Here is a 15,424-nt window from a genome sequence, read left to right as displayed (position 1 = left end):
ATAAAATCAAACAGATTACTTAATTATCTGCTTCTTTTTAAGTCAAGAAAAACTACTCTGAAATTTTGAATTAGCTTAAATTGACCGTTTTATCTATTGACTGATTAATTGTACAATCATCACATCGGTAACGCTGATAACTTTCATGCTTAGGTACTAGGTTTGTACCCTGCTCGTCGTAATGATTGCTTCGCACTGTATTCTTAGTTTTATTGAGTATAGGAAAGAAATTTAAAATTCGCTTAATTTTTATCTAATTTTGATTGAATTTATATAAATTCAATGAATATGTAGGACCCCATCTTTGTATTCTCCCTATGTGAGATAGAATTTTTATTGTTTAATTATTTAATTATTTCACGGAAAGTATATTAAATAAGGGCGCTAATAAATGATTTTCCTAGGCCACAAGTGATAATTAGCACGGTAATAGTAGTCTTAAATAAGGTATCAAGACATTAGGGTATTATGTTACAGGATATGTTTTTATAATCGGCTATATTATAATCGGGAACTAAAACTAAAGTATATTTGATCTCAACATTTAAAGTATAATTAATTCATTGAGATTTGTCATAAGTATGAAATTGTGGATTCAACAAAAACTATTGATAATGATTTCAAAAATGACAATATTATATTATTTTTTTTTTTCTTAATTTTTATTAATATCTAATTTTAAGTTTTATTAGCATCTAATTATTATTAAATATTAATATAATATAATAAAATTGATTTTTTTATCATAACCCACTCAATTACTTACAGAATAAAAATAATTTAGACATTTTTTTTTTTCATTATCTTTAGTTACACATTATTCTTGAATTTTTAACTATGTAATACTTTTTAAGTTCATCCCTTATGCCTTGGAAGGGGGTCAACTTTGTTTTTTTAAATGGTAACACATATTTTTAATTTAATAAAATGTTTGAGTTTTTAATTTAATAGTAAATGGCATTTGAATTTTTAATATAACTTTATTCGTTTATTAGATATAATCATTTAAAGTTTCAAATTTTTGAATTAATATACAGGTGTAATACACAAGAGATTACAAATACAGGTAGCTAATTGGTTTTTTATAACATCGATATAAGCAGGTACACCGCATTGTTATTATCAATTGTAGTAAGGCACATTGTTATGAGTTTATAAATACACTAACTGACAATACAGAAAGTATATCTATTGATAATCATAATTGATAATAAACAATCCGTGACTGAGACAGCAATGTCATAAAAATCCAATTAGCTACCTGTATTTACAATCCCATGTGTATTATACATGTATATTAACTCAAAATTTTGAAACTTTAAATGTTTATATCTAATAAGCTAATAAAGTTATATTAAAAATTCAAATGCCATTTACTATTAAATTAAAAACTCAAACATTTTATTAAATTAAAAATATGTGTTACCATTTAAAAAAACAAAGTTTACCCCCCTCCAAGGCATAAGGGATGAACCTAAAAAGTATTACATAGTTAAAAATTCAAGAATAATGTGTAACTAAAGATAATAAAAAAAAAAAATGTTTAAATTATTATTATTCTGCAAGTAATTGAGTGGGTTATGATAAAAAAATCATCCTGTATATATATACATATATATATATATATATAAATACAATGTGTTAGAACACAAATAAATTTAAATTCACTTATTTTTATTTGAGTTTCTATTATAATAACAGATTACAGCATATAACATAATAAAAAAAAAATTTTACTATTGATACTAAATATAGTTGATAAAACTGAAATATTATTATATTATTGTGATGAATTTGGAACCAAATGTCAATCATATAGTTATTATATATTATAGTTAAAATTATATCTCATCATAGTATTTTTTATGATAGTAATTTTAATTACTGTCAGATTAAATCTATACTGGACCCAACTATGCCACGTCCCCACTGTGCCACAACCCCACTGTGCTGGTTTTTTTTTTTGGTTATATTGATTTTATAGAAATACTTTTTTTAAAAAAAAACTTATCTTGTACGACGTAGCTAGGAATTCCTACTGGAATCTGTGATCTATCCTTAAATACGACCCCAAAAGTTGTAGGGCTATAGGTCTGCAGCAGAAAACTGAATACGTGAAGCCTAGTATAAAATATGATTTTGTAATAAACAAAAAGAAATTAATATATAAATAGTTGGTGCTTAGGACGGTAGGAGAAAAGGGTAGTAGTGAGGGACGCTTGTAGTAAACAAAAGTAATTCAGGTTAGAGTAAGGAAGGAAAAGAGATGTAATGCAGGTGGCCAATGAGAAAATAAGAGTCGTAGCGGGCGTAGTATAAAGAAGGATGGGCAGCAATGGAAAATAAGAGTGGGTACCGGGTACCCAATAAATAAGTACCGGGGAGTGACCATAATAATAAAATGAAATAGAAAAAGATCTCGGATTATGTATGCTTGCGTGAACACGTCTAATATATGAATAAGATGGAATTACAAAGAAGGGTCACTACCTAGCTCCTGCACAGACACGCGTACACGAATTTCTGGCGAGTCACAAATATCGTATTTCTTTATAATAATATTTTAGTTTATTCTCGATGGTCTATCTTATTCTAATTGTTTATTACTAAAAATTATTTAGTAAAGGATTTATTTTTATTTAATTTTTTTTTTTATTTATAAAATAATAAAATTTACAATCTGTACATAAGAAAAGATACAATAAGCGAATAGGTGAACAATAGAATATAAAACATTTGGCTTGAAAACAGGAAAAAAGAAAGCGAAACAGTGATGGAACCCTTTTGACTTGAATTGGTTGTTTTGCCATCACAATATTAATTTAAAAGGTCATGGCACCAGCGAATTTTTAGACGGCGAGGAGGGTTGTCCGGAATTGTAACTGCATGTTGGTTAGCAATTAATGGATTTGGATGTAGAAGTAATTTAGAGTGAAACTTTTTGTAGTATAATTTAACTAAAATATCGACTGGATCAATGTTTAAATCTTTATGTAGGGTAAGATTGGAGACATACCAAGGAGCAGATGTGACTGTACGAAGAGAAATTGCTTGGAAGCCTTTAATTGTCTTAAGCTGTGATGTTTTGGCACAATCCCATATTTGGGATCCGTAAGACCAAATTGGTCTTAACATTGACTTATAAATAATTATTTTGTTATGTACAAGAAGTTTTTATTTTAATACAGGACGTAGTAAGTGGGATCTAATGTTTAATAGCTTTCTTTTAGATTTGAGATGAGGACCCCAAGTTAATATTTTATCAAGGGTAATACCAAGATATTTGAATGGAGTCGAAGAAGGGATAGGAACTCATTGGAAGGAGAGAATAGGCATATTTTTTTTATTGAGAGTGAAAGGAACATTTACTGATTTGTCTGCATTGATTTTAATTTTCCAATTTGTGGACCATTTATCTATTATAGTCGAGGTGGAGTTGAAGAGCATTATAAGCTGCGATTAGGTCTTTATTGGAAGATAAAATGGCTTTATCATCAGCGTAGGTGACCAAGGAGTTATTTTGAGTTTGGGGGATATCTGAAGTTAAAATATTGTATAAATCGGGGAAGAGGTCACTACCTTGCGGAATTCCTGCTAGGATGGGAAAAAGAAAGGAATAAGAATTACCATAACGTACTTTAAAGGTTCTGTTTTCTAGTTACGAACGAATAAAAAGGTATAGGGGAGCAGGAAGGAATGATTTTATTTTATAGAGTTAGCCTGAATGCCAAACCCTATCAAAGACCTGAGCCACTTCGAGAAAGACTCCCGGACAATATTCTTTATTTTCAAAGGATGAGATTATATTGACTAGCCTGTGTATTTGTTGTATATTGGAATGATTTTAACGGAACCTGAATTGAGCGTTGGGTATTACTTTATGTGATTGGTCTTAATCTTTTCAAAATGATTTTCTCGAATAGCTTACCAAGTACTGGAAGCAGACTAATTGGTCTATATGAGGTTGCTATATTGGGGGTTTGCCCGGTTTGAGATTAATAATAATAATGGATTGTTTCTAGATGGTAGGGAAATACGAAAGTCTTAACATGTAGTTAAATATGAAAGTTATTAAAATAATTGTTTTTTAGGGAGATATTTTAAAATCTTGTTTGATATCAAGTCATGCCCAGGTGATTTATTGGACTTTAATTTTTGAATCACATTTACAATTTCATTTGGAGAGACATGTTTAGTAGGGAGAGACATAGGTAGTGAAGAATCTAAAAAAATATTTATTTTGATTAATTGAGAATTGCTAGGAATAATATCAAGGTGAGGCATGAAAATATTCGAAAGATGTTCTCCAAAAAGATTGGATTTGTCACGATCAGATAACGAAAGCGAACCGTCTATTTTTTTAATAGGACAGTGAAAATCTTTCAGTTAAACATATTTTTAGTGGTTTTTCATAATGAACCGTCCTGAGAGTTGAGGAATTTGAATTTTGTGTCAAAGAAGTTGTTTTTATATTTTTGAATTAATTTTTTTGAGGAGTTAGATAGATTATTGAAAGTAGACTTGTCCGAGGAAAGTCTAGTTCTTTGCCAACGGGCATGGGCCCTACGTTTTTCAGAAATTAGTATTTTTATATTGGAAGGTAAAAGAAAAGTTTAGCGATCTCTGGTGAGATTCTTGAAATATTTTTTGTTGTATTTGATTGGTTAATGTGATAGAATCTTTTACGTGGGCGTTTTATGGAATGCGTAAGAAGGTGATTAAATCTTGTGTAAGGGTATTATTTTATTATTTATCTTATCCACGGGAGAACACTAATTTGGTGATATATTTTATTAAGTATAAGTATTAATTGATACCCAAACCCAACCCAACCGATGCTTAACGTTCCGTACATTAAACGAAAACAATAATAACATTGCTACCACGATTTTTCGATTTTATATAAATTCTACAATTTAGTGGTATCATAGATGCCATCGTGCATGAAGAGGTTAAAATTCGAGAAAATTTTTCTCTTCATTTTAGTCATTTTTTTTATAAATATTACAATTTTTTATATTTTCATATTCTAAACTCCTATTTTATTCATGAAAGAATACAAGAAAAGTATTTAATCGTGTTCTATAATTTTTTTTAGCTTCGATGCGTTGGTTTTACTAAGATGTGTTTATTTATTTTTTTTTTTGTGTGTCTGTTACCACTTTTTCTCAGCTCTCACCGAACGGATTTCTTTCAACGATACGTCAAAAAATCACAAATCGTATCTAGTCGAAGATATTATTCTTAAAAATTGAAAAACAATTCCCTCGTTCCCCGTAAATGGGCGAAACCTCCAAAAAAATTACAAATTTAAAAATCGCTTATTTTCGAAATTTTTTCAATTTTTTTTACTAAAAACTGCCGTAATTTTTTCAAAAATGAACATATCAATTTAACTTTTTTTTTTATAGATGCTTTATGTCTTTACCTATCATTTGGTATATTTTTTTTGTAAATTTGACCCTTTATATGTCCACAGGGGGGAATTTAAAATGACAACCTTTTCACAAAAAATTAACTTATGAAAATGTTCCGGAAGGTTTGACACTTTTATGTATATCTTAAATTAAAGCTTATGTAATATACTTTAATTTGAAAAAAAAAAATTTGACCTCTGGACTTGTTTTCAAAGTGAAAATGGCTACCAAATGCTATTTTTGTGTGAAAAATCTCGATTTTATTTTTTATATTTTTAACTTTATAATGCTATAACTTATTGAAAAGTGTATGGATCAACACAATATTTTTATGAGAAAAAATATTTTTGAATAATCCCTTTTTCATTCGACATACTTTATCTTAATTAGGATATTAATAATGAACTAGCAGATCATGTAGCTTTTGGAATAATACACCAATTTTTTAAAATTAAACACTATCTAAAGATTTGCATCAAAGCGTTTTATTTTGATAGTGATTTTAATCACTGTCAGATATCATTATACTTGATCCAACTATACCACGGCACCACTGTGCCGCGACCCCCCTGTGCTGGGTTTTTATATTTATAACTACAATTTTCCTAATTTTTTTGGTTTTTTGAGATTTTTTTTAATTTTAAAACAATAATGGGACAAGAAAACTTCAAATTCAAATGCAGTGGAATAAAACACATAAAATACATAAAAATCATACTCAATCTGAATCCAAAAAATTGTTTTCATCTCGATAATTTCGATTTTTCATGATTTATTGCAATTTTTGAGTTTTTTTTGCTATTTTTCAAATTTTGACAAACAGTAGTGAGTGATATAAAACTTTAAGTTTTTCAAAAGTCAAAAAATGTTTAACTAAAAGTCATTACTTTTATCTCTAGGGCTCCAGACGTAGAGCAGAGTCTAGTTAATATTATATATTATAATAATATATACATTTTTAATAAAATGTAAAAGCAGTTATTATTTTTAGTAAAATAACTTTTACTAATTTACTTTAAAACTGTATTATCGCAATTGATAAATTCTGTTCGAAATGTATATTTTATAAAAATCATTGAATTAAAGATTTTATTAGAGGATAGTAATAACATTTTTTTTATTTCAGAATTATGGCATTATATTTGTTAAATTTGTATACACTTACAATAGCGCTGTTTGGGAAAATTGATAAAATGGTAAATATGGTTTGAACTATAATATAATTTATGTTGTTTCTATGATTATTATGATAATTTTTATGCCTAGATGGGAAGAGGGGTCGAAAAATGTCTAGTGTATTCGTATAAGAATTATAAGTTAATAATCATATTATAGTATCATAGATGATAAAATAAGAATTATTCACTTGTGGCTAATATTATTTAAAATTAAAAATATGTATAAAATAATATTTAAAATTTTCTAATATCAAGAATAAATATATAAAATATTTTTTGATTGTTAAATTGAAAAAATACTATAACTAAAAGAAAACAAAAAAAAAAAAAAATTACAAATACTATAACTAAATATTCTATTATATTTTTTTATTAAATAAATCTTTCATGAAAAAAGGATCACTGTCTATATTGGGAACGAACTAAGCAAAAATGGACTAAACATAAAGCTTTATTAAGCAATACACATTTTTGAGGAAGGGCGATTTTTGTGACAAGAGTACTGTATTATATTTTACTTGTATACTTCCGATTCCACCACTCTATTAATTATTACCCTTTATAATTTATATATAACAACAAAAGAGGATAACATTCTTATTCCTGTTGACTTTTTTACAGGATGAGTCACAAATCACTAAATTTTAATCTAGTAAATTTTTTATGTTGCTCTTATTTTAATAAATTGTTAAACTTTAAAATTATAATCTATACATAATATATAATCAATTTTTAATTTATGTATAATATTAAAACTATTAAAAACTATACACAATGTTAATAAATTTAAAATAGCCACTTTTTAGAGTACATTTTAAGATAAAATTTGGTACTAAATCCCTTTTTAATATTTGGTACACTGAAAAAAAAAACAGTCTAAAATTGTATTATTGCTAAATCAATTATATTTTCGTTTCTAAAACAAATTATTTATTTGCTTAATAAATTTTTTATTAACAAAAATTTTGTTTAATTAACAAAATATTATTGTCGTTTGTATATTAACAATGAATTTGTTGATTTAAGTAACATTTTATTTTTAACGTAGTCACATTTCTAGAGCATTTTAAAGTCATTAAGAATTTTAATTTTTTCGTGTTTATTTTATGGTACCATCGTTTGGTATTATTAACAACATTATAATAGCGATCAATTGTTTTATCCTTCTATTTACCGAACTTAACATGCTACAGAGGGTAGTAGCTCCCTCTCACATGTTAGGGAATCAAAGTTGGTTCTTTGATAGGCCAATGATTGACCATAGTATTATGGCTAGCTTGCACCAGAAGACACAATGGGGATCGAATCCCGGACCCTGTGATCCAAACTATACGTTTCTACTCACTAAGCCAGTCCAACCCCTTACATATATTTCCTATTATATACATTAAATAATTTTGATTGTGCATAAAAAATTAAAAACAAACACAATAGATGCAATTTCTATACGATGCCTTCATACTATTCAATTAAAAATTTGCATTTTTGTTTGCAAAAGTTATTTCAGTTATAAGACCATTATATCATTCGTGGCAATAAAAAGAGAATAATAAAAATAAATAGAATTAATTTCAATTGAATATAAAATATTTAGGTGTATTTTTTATTTTATTTTAATGCAGACTTAATATTTTATTATTACTCTGAAAGATGTTCACTTCATCCATGCGCACTCGTTATACACTGTTTTTTTTTTAAATTTTAGTCTTGTTAAATTAAACATCTTAATGAAACTTAAAAAAAATATTGGTTTTTTCCGCTATTTACTCAATTTTTTTCTCTATTAGCCTATAGTTATTTTAATCAATATCATTGACAGACTACTTAGTTCAATCAGTAACATGTCGTGCCTTAGTGAGTAGAAAACGAGATTAAATTCCATTGCAATGGGCTATGGAGGTTTTCCTGCCCTCTCTGACACAAACAATAGCTTCTAAAGGAAACGTTAAACATGATAAATGATAAGAAAAAAACATCCATTAAAATCACTATAAGCTACTTGATACAATATCAATTACACGGAAGCTGTTTTTTTTATCTTAGCTGCGTTTTTATTAACTGAAAATATAATTTTTCAAATTTTGCATTTTCAATTGTGTAAAACAATTACACTTACACTGAAATTTATAATATAAATTACCAATGATTATTTATACATAGGCTGTTTGTGTAATAATATTATATGTTATTTTTATAGACCAAAGACTTACTGAAATTAAAACCTAATGTCACTGACATAACAAGTTCAATGACGATTTTGACTAAGATGTCTAATTCATCATTATTAATTCCATTATCACTGTTGAATCCTGCAACATTAAATACCGCATCTTCGATAAATGGAGCGTCTAATTCTATGATCTGCAATAGAATAATAATAGAATGTCCATTTTCATTGACTACAACCCACAGTTTCAATAATCATACTAATTTAGTTGACTTAAAAAGTTCATTCAACACGACTTCCAGTACAACAGTTATTATTGAGCCTATTGATTCCTCTATTAACCCGATTAAGTATGTTCAAATTAAAAATTATACCAGCAATTCTTTAACCACGATTGCGCATGAGGTCAATAAAGTTACTACTAATCTATCAAAAAGCTTTAACTTTACTCAAAGTCCAATAACAACAGAAGAATCATTTTACGAAACAATAAATGAAATTAATATCACTGCTAATATATACTATTCTTCTTCTACCGAAGACACTGGTATAGCTGAAACAGATAATTTATTCAAGAATGAACCTTTTGAAAGTAATAATATAATGTCATATCCTGCAATTTATTTGATCATAGATCATAATGAATTTTCGACTTTAGATACAACTACTTTGGATTATACTTCTACCTGGGAATCTGATGATTACAAAGAGACTGATATTGTAGTAGATATGTACAATGAACAATATGATGAAAATATTGAAAACAATACACAAATATTAAATAGAAAAAAAAGGACCTCAACTGTTTTGTTTAATGGCACTCATTGTTTCCAGGATAATTGCCAAATTTCTCCTCATTTTACTGAGTCATTTTCCAATCAAAATGATCTTTTTGAAAAAAACAGTAACGTTTTAAAATTTAATTTTTTAACACGATATAGTTGAGTTATACAGGGTTAATCTATGATGAATATCGTCATAACTTTAAAGTCCCTTTAGGGAGCTATTAGAAATGCATACAAAGTAATTTTGTTCGTTGGGATATTTGTTTTATCGCAAAGTTTAGAAGGAATTAATTTTAGTGAAGAATATTATTTTGTCTGTCAGTACATCTGCTCAGCTCCTACTAAACAGATTTTACTTACTAATATGACTAATATCACAAATAGTATCTAGTCGATATAAAATAATAGTATTTTACTTAAATTTGATTAAATTTTCTTCGTTGTGGTAAAAAGTAGATTGGATTACTTGGATATAAAACTACTCTCGCAAAAAAAAAAAAATATAATTTTTGAAATCGGAAAATTTTTATTACATATTTGATTAAATTGATTACATTCATACATTTTTTATAAATGTATATATCAAATAAAATGTATTATTATATTAGAAATTGGAAAATATACTAATGTTGAAAAATTATCTTTATTGTTAAAATTAAAAAACAGAGATATTCTTTATAAATATGTCGGCATATATTATTTTATTTTCTAATTTATATTTTTACCATTTAGACAAATTTATAGTTGACATTAAGGGTTTTTTTTAGAAAATATTCTGTTTATTTTTGTACATACTTTACTTAAAATTGGACCAGTCATTTTAAGGAGAGGGGTTTTAGTGTGATTAAATTATACTAGCTCAGGTTTAACTAAAAGAATTAACCAAATATATAATATCATACCCTCAAGAATTATTTAGAAGAAGTTGACTCTCTTAATTGGGAAATACATATAGAATTCATTTTTAATCATTACCTAAATAAATCTATAGTATATAATCCCATAAAAAATTGTACTTTTTTAATAATTTATAATATATATAATTAATGCTAATTAATTAGGTTATTAACAATGAGTCATAATATAAGAAGTGGTAATTCTACCAAGTTTCAAGCTTTTATGGCTAATACATTTTTCAAAGATTCTATTAAAGCTTAAGGTTGTAAACTAATATTTACATCATCAAGATCCATAAGTGAAAAAGAAATTTTCTAGTTAAAGAAATTTAGGAATATCTCGAGAAATTAGGATATCGTTAAATGAGCAAATCATTATTCATTGTTTAATTATACAAATTTTTTATATTTTAAGAAAATAAGTACAACTAGATTTAAATTAAAAATAGAATTTAAATTTCTATGACGTATACAAGTTTAACCGCTATACTTAGCCGGTTTCATACAATAATCATAGAAAAATAACATAAAACATAATTTTTTCTTTTCAGAAGTTAATAGTGTCTTACACATATTAATTAATAGCTAGATTTAAGGCTTAGAGTTTACTTCACCCCCTCAAGAAAATTGTAAAAAAAATACTAAAAAATTAATAGCTTATTTAGTTATTTTAGGCTAAAAACCGAAATTAATTTAGTTTTTGATAATCTTTTGAAAACGTTAAAAAATTTAAAATGATATAAATTCAATGGGGAAAAAGAATAAATTATATTTTATCTTATACTTTTAAACATATAGATTGATACATATCTAATAAACCATACTATAGATCACCAAAATTAATCTTGTAATGATTAAAAATGTATATAATAAAAAAATATATTAAAAATTATACCATCCTAAATTCGCATCAATGATCTTTACATTGACTATTATTATTATTATTACTCACTTTGTACTAGGTTTTTTCGTTAAATTATGACACTTCTTCAATATTGAATTGAATGATATACAATTTTGTTTTATTATTAAAACACTATCAAATTTGTAAATAGTGATTAATTTTTAGTAAAAATTATTGAATTTTCTTACATATACCTTTATTACAAGTTGTATTATTTACAAGTATAATAAATGAATAAATAGTTATTATAGTAATGAAATTTAGTATGAAATTGTTAATGAATGATCTAGTATTGTAATTTTTACGAGTAATTATAATAAGTTATAAAATGCTTGTTTATAGAGAAATTCATTTATTATTATCCACTCGATTTTTTTTAAATTATAATTATTTTTAGAAAATAATTTTTAATACGTTTTAAATTTATTTATTTTTTTATTCAGTAATTTTATTTTAAATTTATCCCTTATATCATTTGAGGGTGGTAAGTTTATTACTTTAAGTAACAACAAACTTATTTTACTAGCTAATGAAATCAAAAATGATATAATTGAAAAAATGACTAGTCGAAACAACTTTTAAAATAGTACTCAGAAACTATTATAAGAAAGAGAAGAGACCACGGATGATTAATGTGCAATAATAACAAAAAAATAACTCGCATATAAACTCCACTCTATATTTTAAACTAGTTATAACTTTCAAAATAAAGTGTCAAAAGTTGTCATCGACCAATAATTTTTTAAGTAGAATATTTTTTAATCATAACTAGTTAAATAAGTATGTTTCTATAAAAAAAATAAAGATATAAGGCATAAAGTTTAATAAGTGCTCAATAATGGACAAATAAAAAAAACCTATAAAATTAAAATATACCAAAAAGTATTTTCTTGATGCATTTTTAATAGTATTAACTATTATTTCAAAAGAAATCAAGAGGCTAATATTAAAAAAATCACTCAATATAAACACAACTTTTTATCATTTCAAACTCAACCTAAGGTAAATATATTTAAAAAAATTATTTTTCTTCGTTAAAAAAAATTGAATAATTACCGATTTCAAAAATAAAAATTTTTTGGGAGGTTTTCCCCATTTACAGGAATTTTATACAATTTTAAGAAGCATTTTCTTCAACAAGGTACGATTTATGATCTCTTAATGTATCTTTAAAAGAAATCGGCGCGGTGAGAGCTGAGAAAAAGTGGCGACGGATACAAAAAAGAAATAAATACATCGTGGTAAAATTCACGCATCAAAGCTAAAAAGAACACATAATAATAAAATTAATACCTTCTCAGCTTTGATTTGATGCTAAAAAATTTTTAAACAGATACATAGTGACATTGAAGTTTAATAGGGCCTGTGATCAAATTACTAAAAAGTTAAAACAAATTTTTATTACGTCAAAGAAATCTGTATATCCATCCAATTTTGTGAAAAAAAGTCAACTTCAATTAACATTTATAGATTATATGAACGAGTACCTAAAGATAATGTTTCTAATGACTTCTTATGAGTATATAGAATGATACATAAAAAAGAAAACATATCATAGTAAAATTAATACCATTTCAGTTTTGCATAGAATCTAATTAATTTTTTTTAGGGTAATTTTAACAAGTTAAAATAAATCTATCATTTTTTTTAGATGATAAATAAATTAAAATAATTTACCTTTATATAGTCTGTTTTAAAAATGTACTTATTGATTGAATATTATAATATATTATCAATATAAATCCACAAATTATTATTTAATTTGATTTAGATAATTCATTTTATACATCTAAAATAGAAAATGAAGATGCACCTCGCGAAGATCTTTCATTGCAAGCAACATGCTTTGACTTGACAACCCGACGAAATTTGCGAAAACTTTGCTGGGAAACTATGTTTGGTCAAGAGCTTGTTAAACTGACCGTTTTAGATCTTGTGAGTATATTGCAATGTAAAATACTTAATGGAAATATTAAAAAAAATGTTGAAAGTATGATTGGTATGTGTTACATCACTAAATACCAGAGAATAACATTTATTAAATGATTTTCAAATATTTATCATGGATATTGTAAATTAACTAAATATTACCTAATTAATTACCTAATCATATTAAAAATCAGTTTTTTTCGATGTTTTCTAAAATTAATTAGGATTTAATAAATTTAACAAGAAAATAGATACTAACATAATTTAGATTAATCGAACAGGTACTAATATAATTATATTTGCTGAGTAAGAAGTTCTTGTTTTTACAACTTCTTTATTTTACCAATGTGTTTAAATGTATATAATGTATAAAAAAAACATAAAAAACGGTAGCACAGTGTGGTCCAGGCACAGTGTGACGTAGCAAGTTAATAAATAAGTGATTACATCCTGAGGGTAGACAAAGCGTCAGATTTTCAAAGAATTAATGTCAAATAAAAAGGAAATACTTAAGGTTTTAATAAAAAAAATTATGTTTTGATTCGTTCATTTATCAATATTTTATGGTAATTTTTAGAGAAAAAAAATGTCGAAATTTACCGATTTTAAAAATCGTGATATTTTGAGAATTTTCATCATTTACGGGGAACGGGAGAATTTTTTTCAATTTTTGAGGGTAATGTCTTTGACTAGATAAAATTTGTGATCTTTTGGCGTATTGTTTACCAAAACCTGAGAATGAGTAGTAACAGACACAAAAATAAAAATCACATAATAGTAAAATTAATACCTTTTCAGCTTCGATGTGAAGCTAAAATAAGTTAAAATTTCATTCAACATTTAATTAAATTTTTATGACACATTATAAATATAATATTAAAGACAAAATAATGAATGTATTAATATTGTATAGTAGCTTTAATCATCACACATGTTAAATTTTAATAAATTTTTTATGCTAGGTCTCGACGATATTTACAACTATATTTGTAGACTTCATGAGAGCAGTATTTGTACGATATATGAATAGATGTTGGTGCTGGAATTTAGAGAAGAGGTTTCCACAGTATGGAGAGTTTAAAATAGCTGAAAATATTCTTCATCTAGTCAATAATCAAGGCATGGTCTGGATGGGCATGTTTTTTTCTCCTGGGCTACCTATTATTAATGTGATTAAGTTAATGATTATGATGTATGTTCGATCATGGGCAGTTCTCACTTGTAATATTCCTCATGATGTCGTATTTCGTGCTAGCCGCAGTAATAATTTTTATCTTGGTTTGTTACTCACTATGCTTTTTTTGTGTGTTTTGCCTGTCAGTTACGCTATTGTGTGGATAGAGCCATCTTGGCACTGTGGTCCTTTTTCACAATACAAAAAAATTTACCACATATTTACCAACACTATAAAGAAGGCTGTACAGAAACCCACGATGCATCTTGTATTCGACTACATCGCATCTCCTGCGTTAGTCATACCTATGTTATTACTTCTCATTCTCATAATTTACTATTTGGCTTCGTTGACGTCATCACTAAGAGAAGCCAACAATGATTTGAAGGTAAGTTTTTCTCAAACTTCTAATACATAATTTAATATTTTTGAGATATTATTATTATAACAGTTATTTAAGTATTTTCATGAAAAATTTGGATTTAAAAAAAAAATTAAAAATACGTCAATAATTTTACCAATATTAAAAATTTTAATATTTTTTGTAATTTCCACCATTTACGTGGAACGAGGGAATTTTTTTCAATTTTGAAGGGTAATGTCTCCAACTAGATACAATTTGTGATTTTTTGACGGATCACTGAAAGACATCGGTTCGGTGAAAGCTGAGAAAAAGTGGCAACAGACGTAACAGAACAAAAAACATATCATAGTAAAATTAATGCTTTTCAGCTTCGCATCAAAGATAAGAAAAATTAAAAAAATATATATTATCTATAAAAGAAGTTTTATTAATCTAATTTATTGTTTATTCAGAATTAAAAGTTTCTATAAGTGAAATTAAATTAATTTACTATTTTTCTCATCCTCCTACTTATTTCCTTTTAGCTTCGATGCGAAGCTGAGAAGGTATTGGTTTTACTAAGATGTGTTTTTTTTTTTTTTTTTTTTTTTTTTTTTTTTTTTTTTTTTCC

At 26.0% G+C, this 15,424-nt stretch overlaps 1 protein-coding gene across 6 annotated transcripts in view; it reads left to right on the top strand.

Annotated features, from left to right (window-relative positions):
• The window catches only part of LOC126895873 (transmembrane channel-like protein), an 89,246-nt gene that overhangs the window by 50,916 nt on the left and 22,906 nt on the right, over positions 1-15,424 (top strand). For 4 of the 6 annotated variants that reach the window (XM_050668157.1, XM_050668156.1, XM_050668153.1 and 1 more), the window contains 5 exons: positions 6,544-6,613; positions 8,793-9,354; positions 9,421-9,666; positions 13,119-13,282; positions 14,239-14,838. In XM_050668157.1, the coding sequence (XP_050524114.1) occupies positions 6,544-6,613; positions 8,793-9,354; positions 9,421-9,666; positions 13,119-13,282; positions 14,239-14,838 (1,642 nt within the window). The remainder of the gene's footprint in view (positions 1-6,543; positions 6,614-8,792; positions 9,355-9,420; positions 9,667-13,118; positions 13,283-14,238; positions 14,839-15,424) is intronic. The other 2 variants (XM_050668154.1, XM_050668159.1) reach the window with 2 other exon arrangements.

This window comes from Daktulosphaira vitifoliae, unplaced genomic scaffold (assembly GCF_025091365.1).
Source record: "Daktulosphaira vitifoliae isolate Bord-2020 unplaced genomic scaffold, ASM2509136v1 Scaffold_1, whole genome shotgun sequence".
Lineage (NCBI taxonomy): Eukaryota > Metazoa > Arthropoda > Insecta > Hemiptera > Phylloxeridae > Daktulosphaira > Daktulosphaira vitifoliae.
This window is presented reverse-complemented; position numbering and strand designations above follow the sequence as displayed.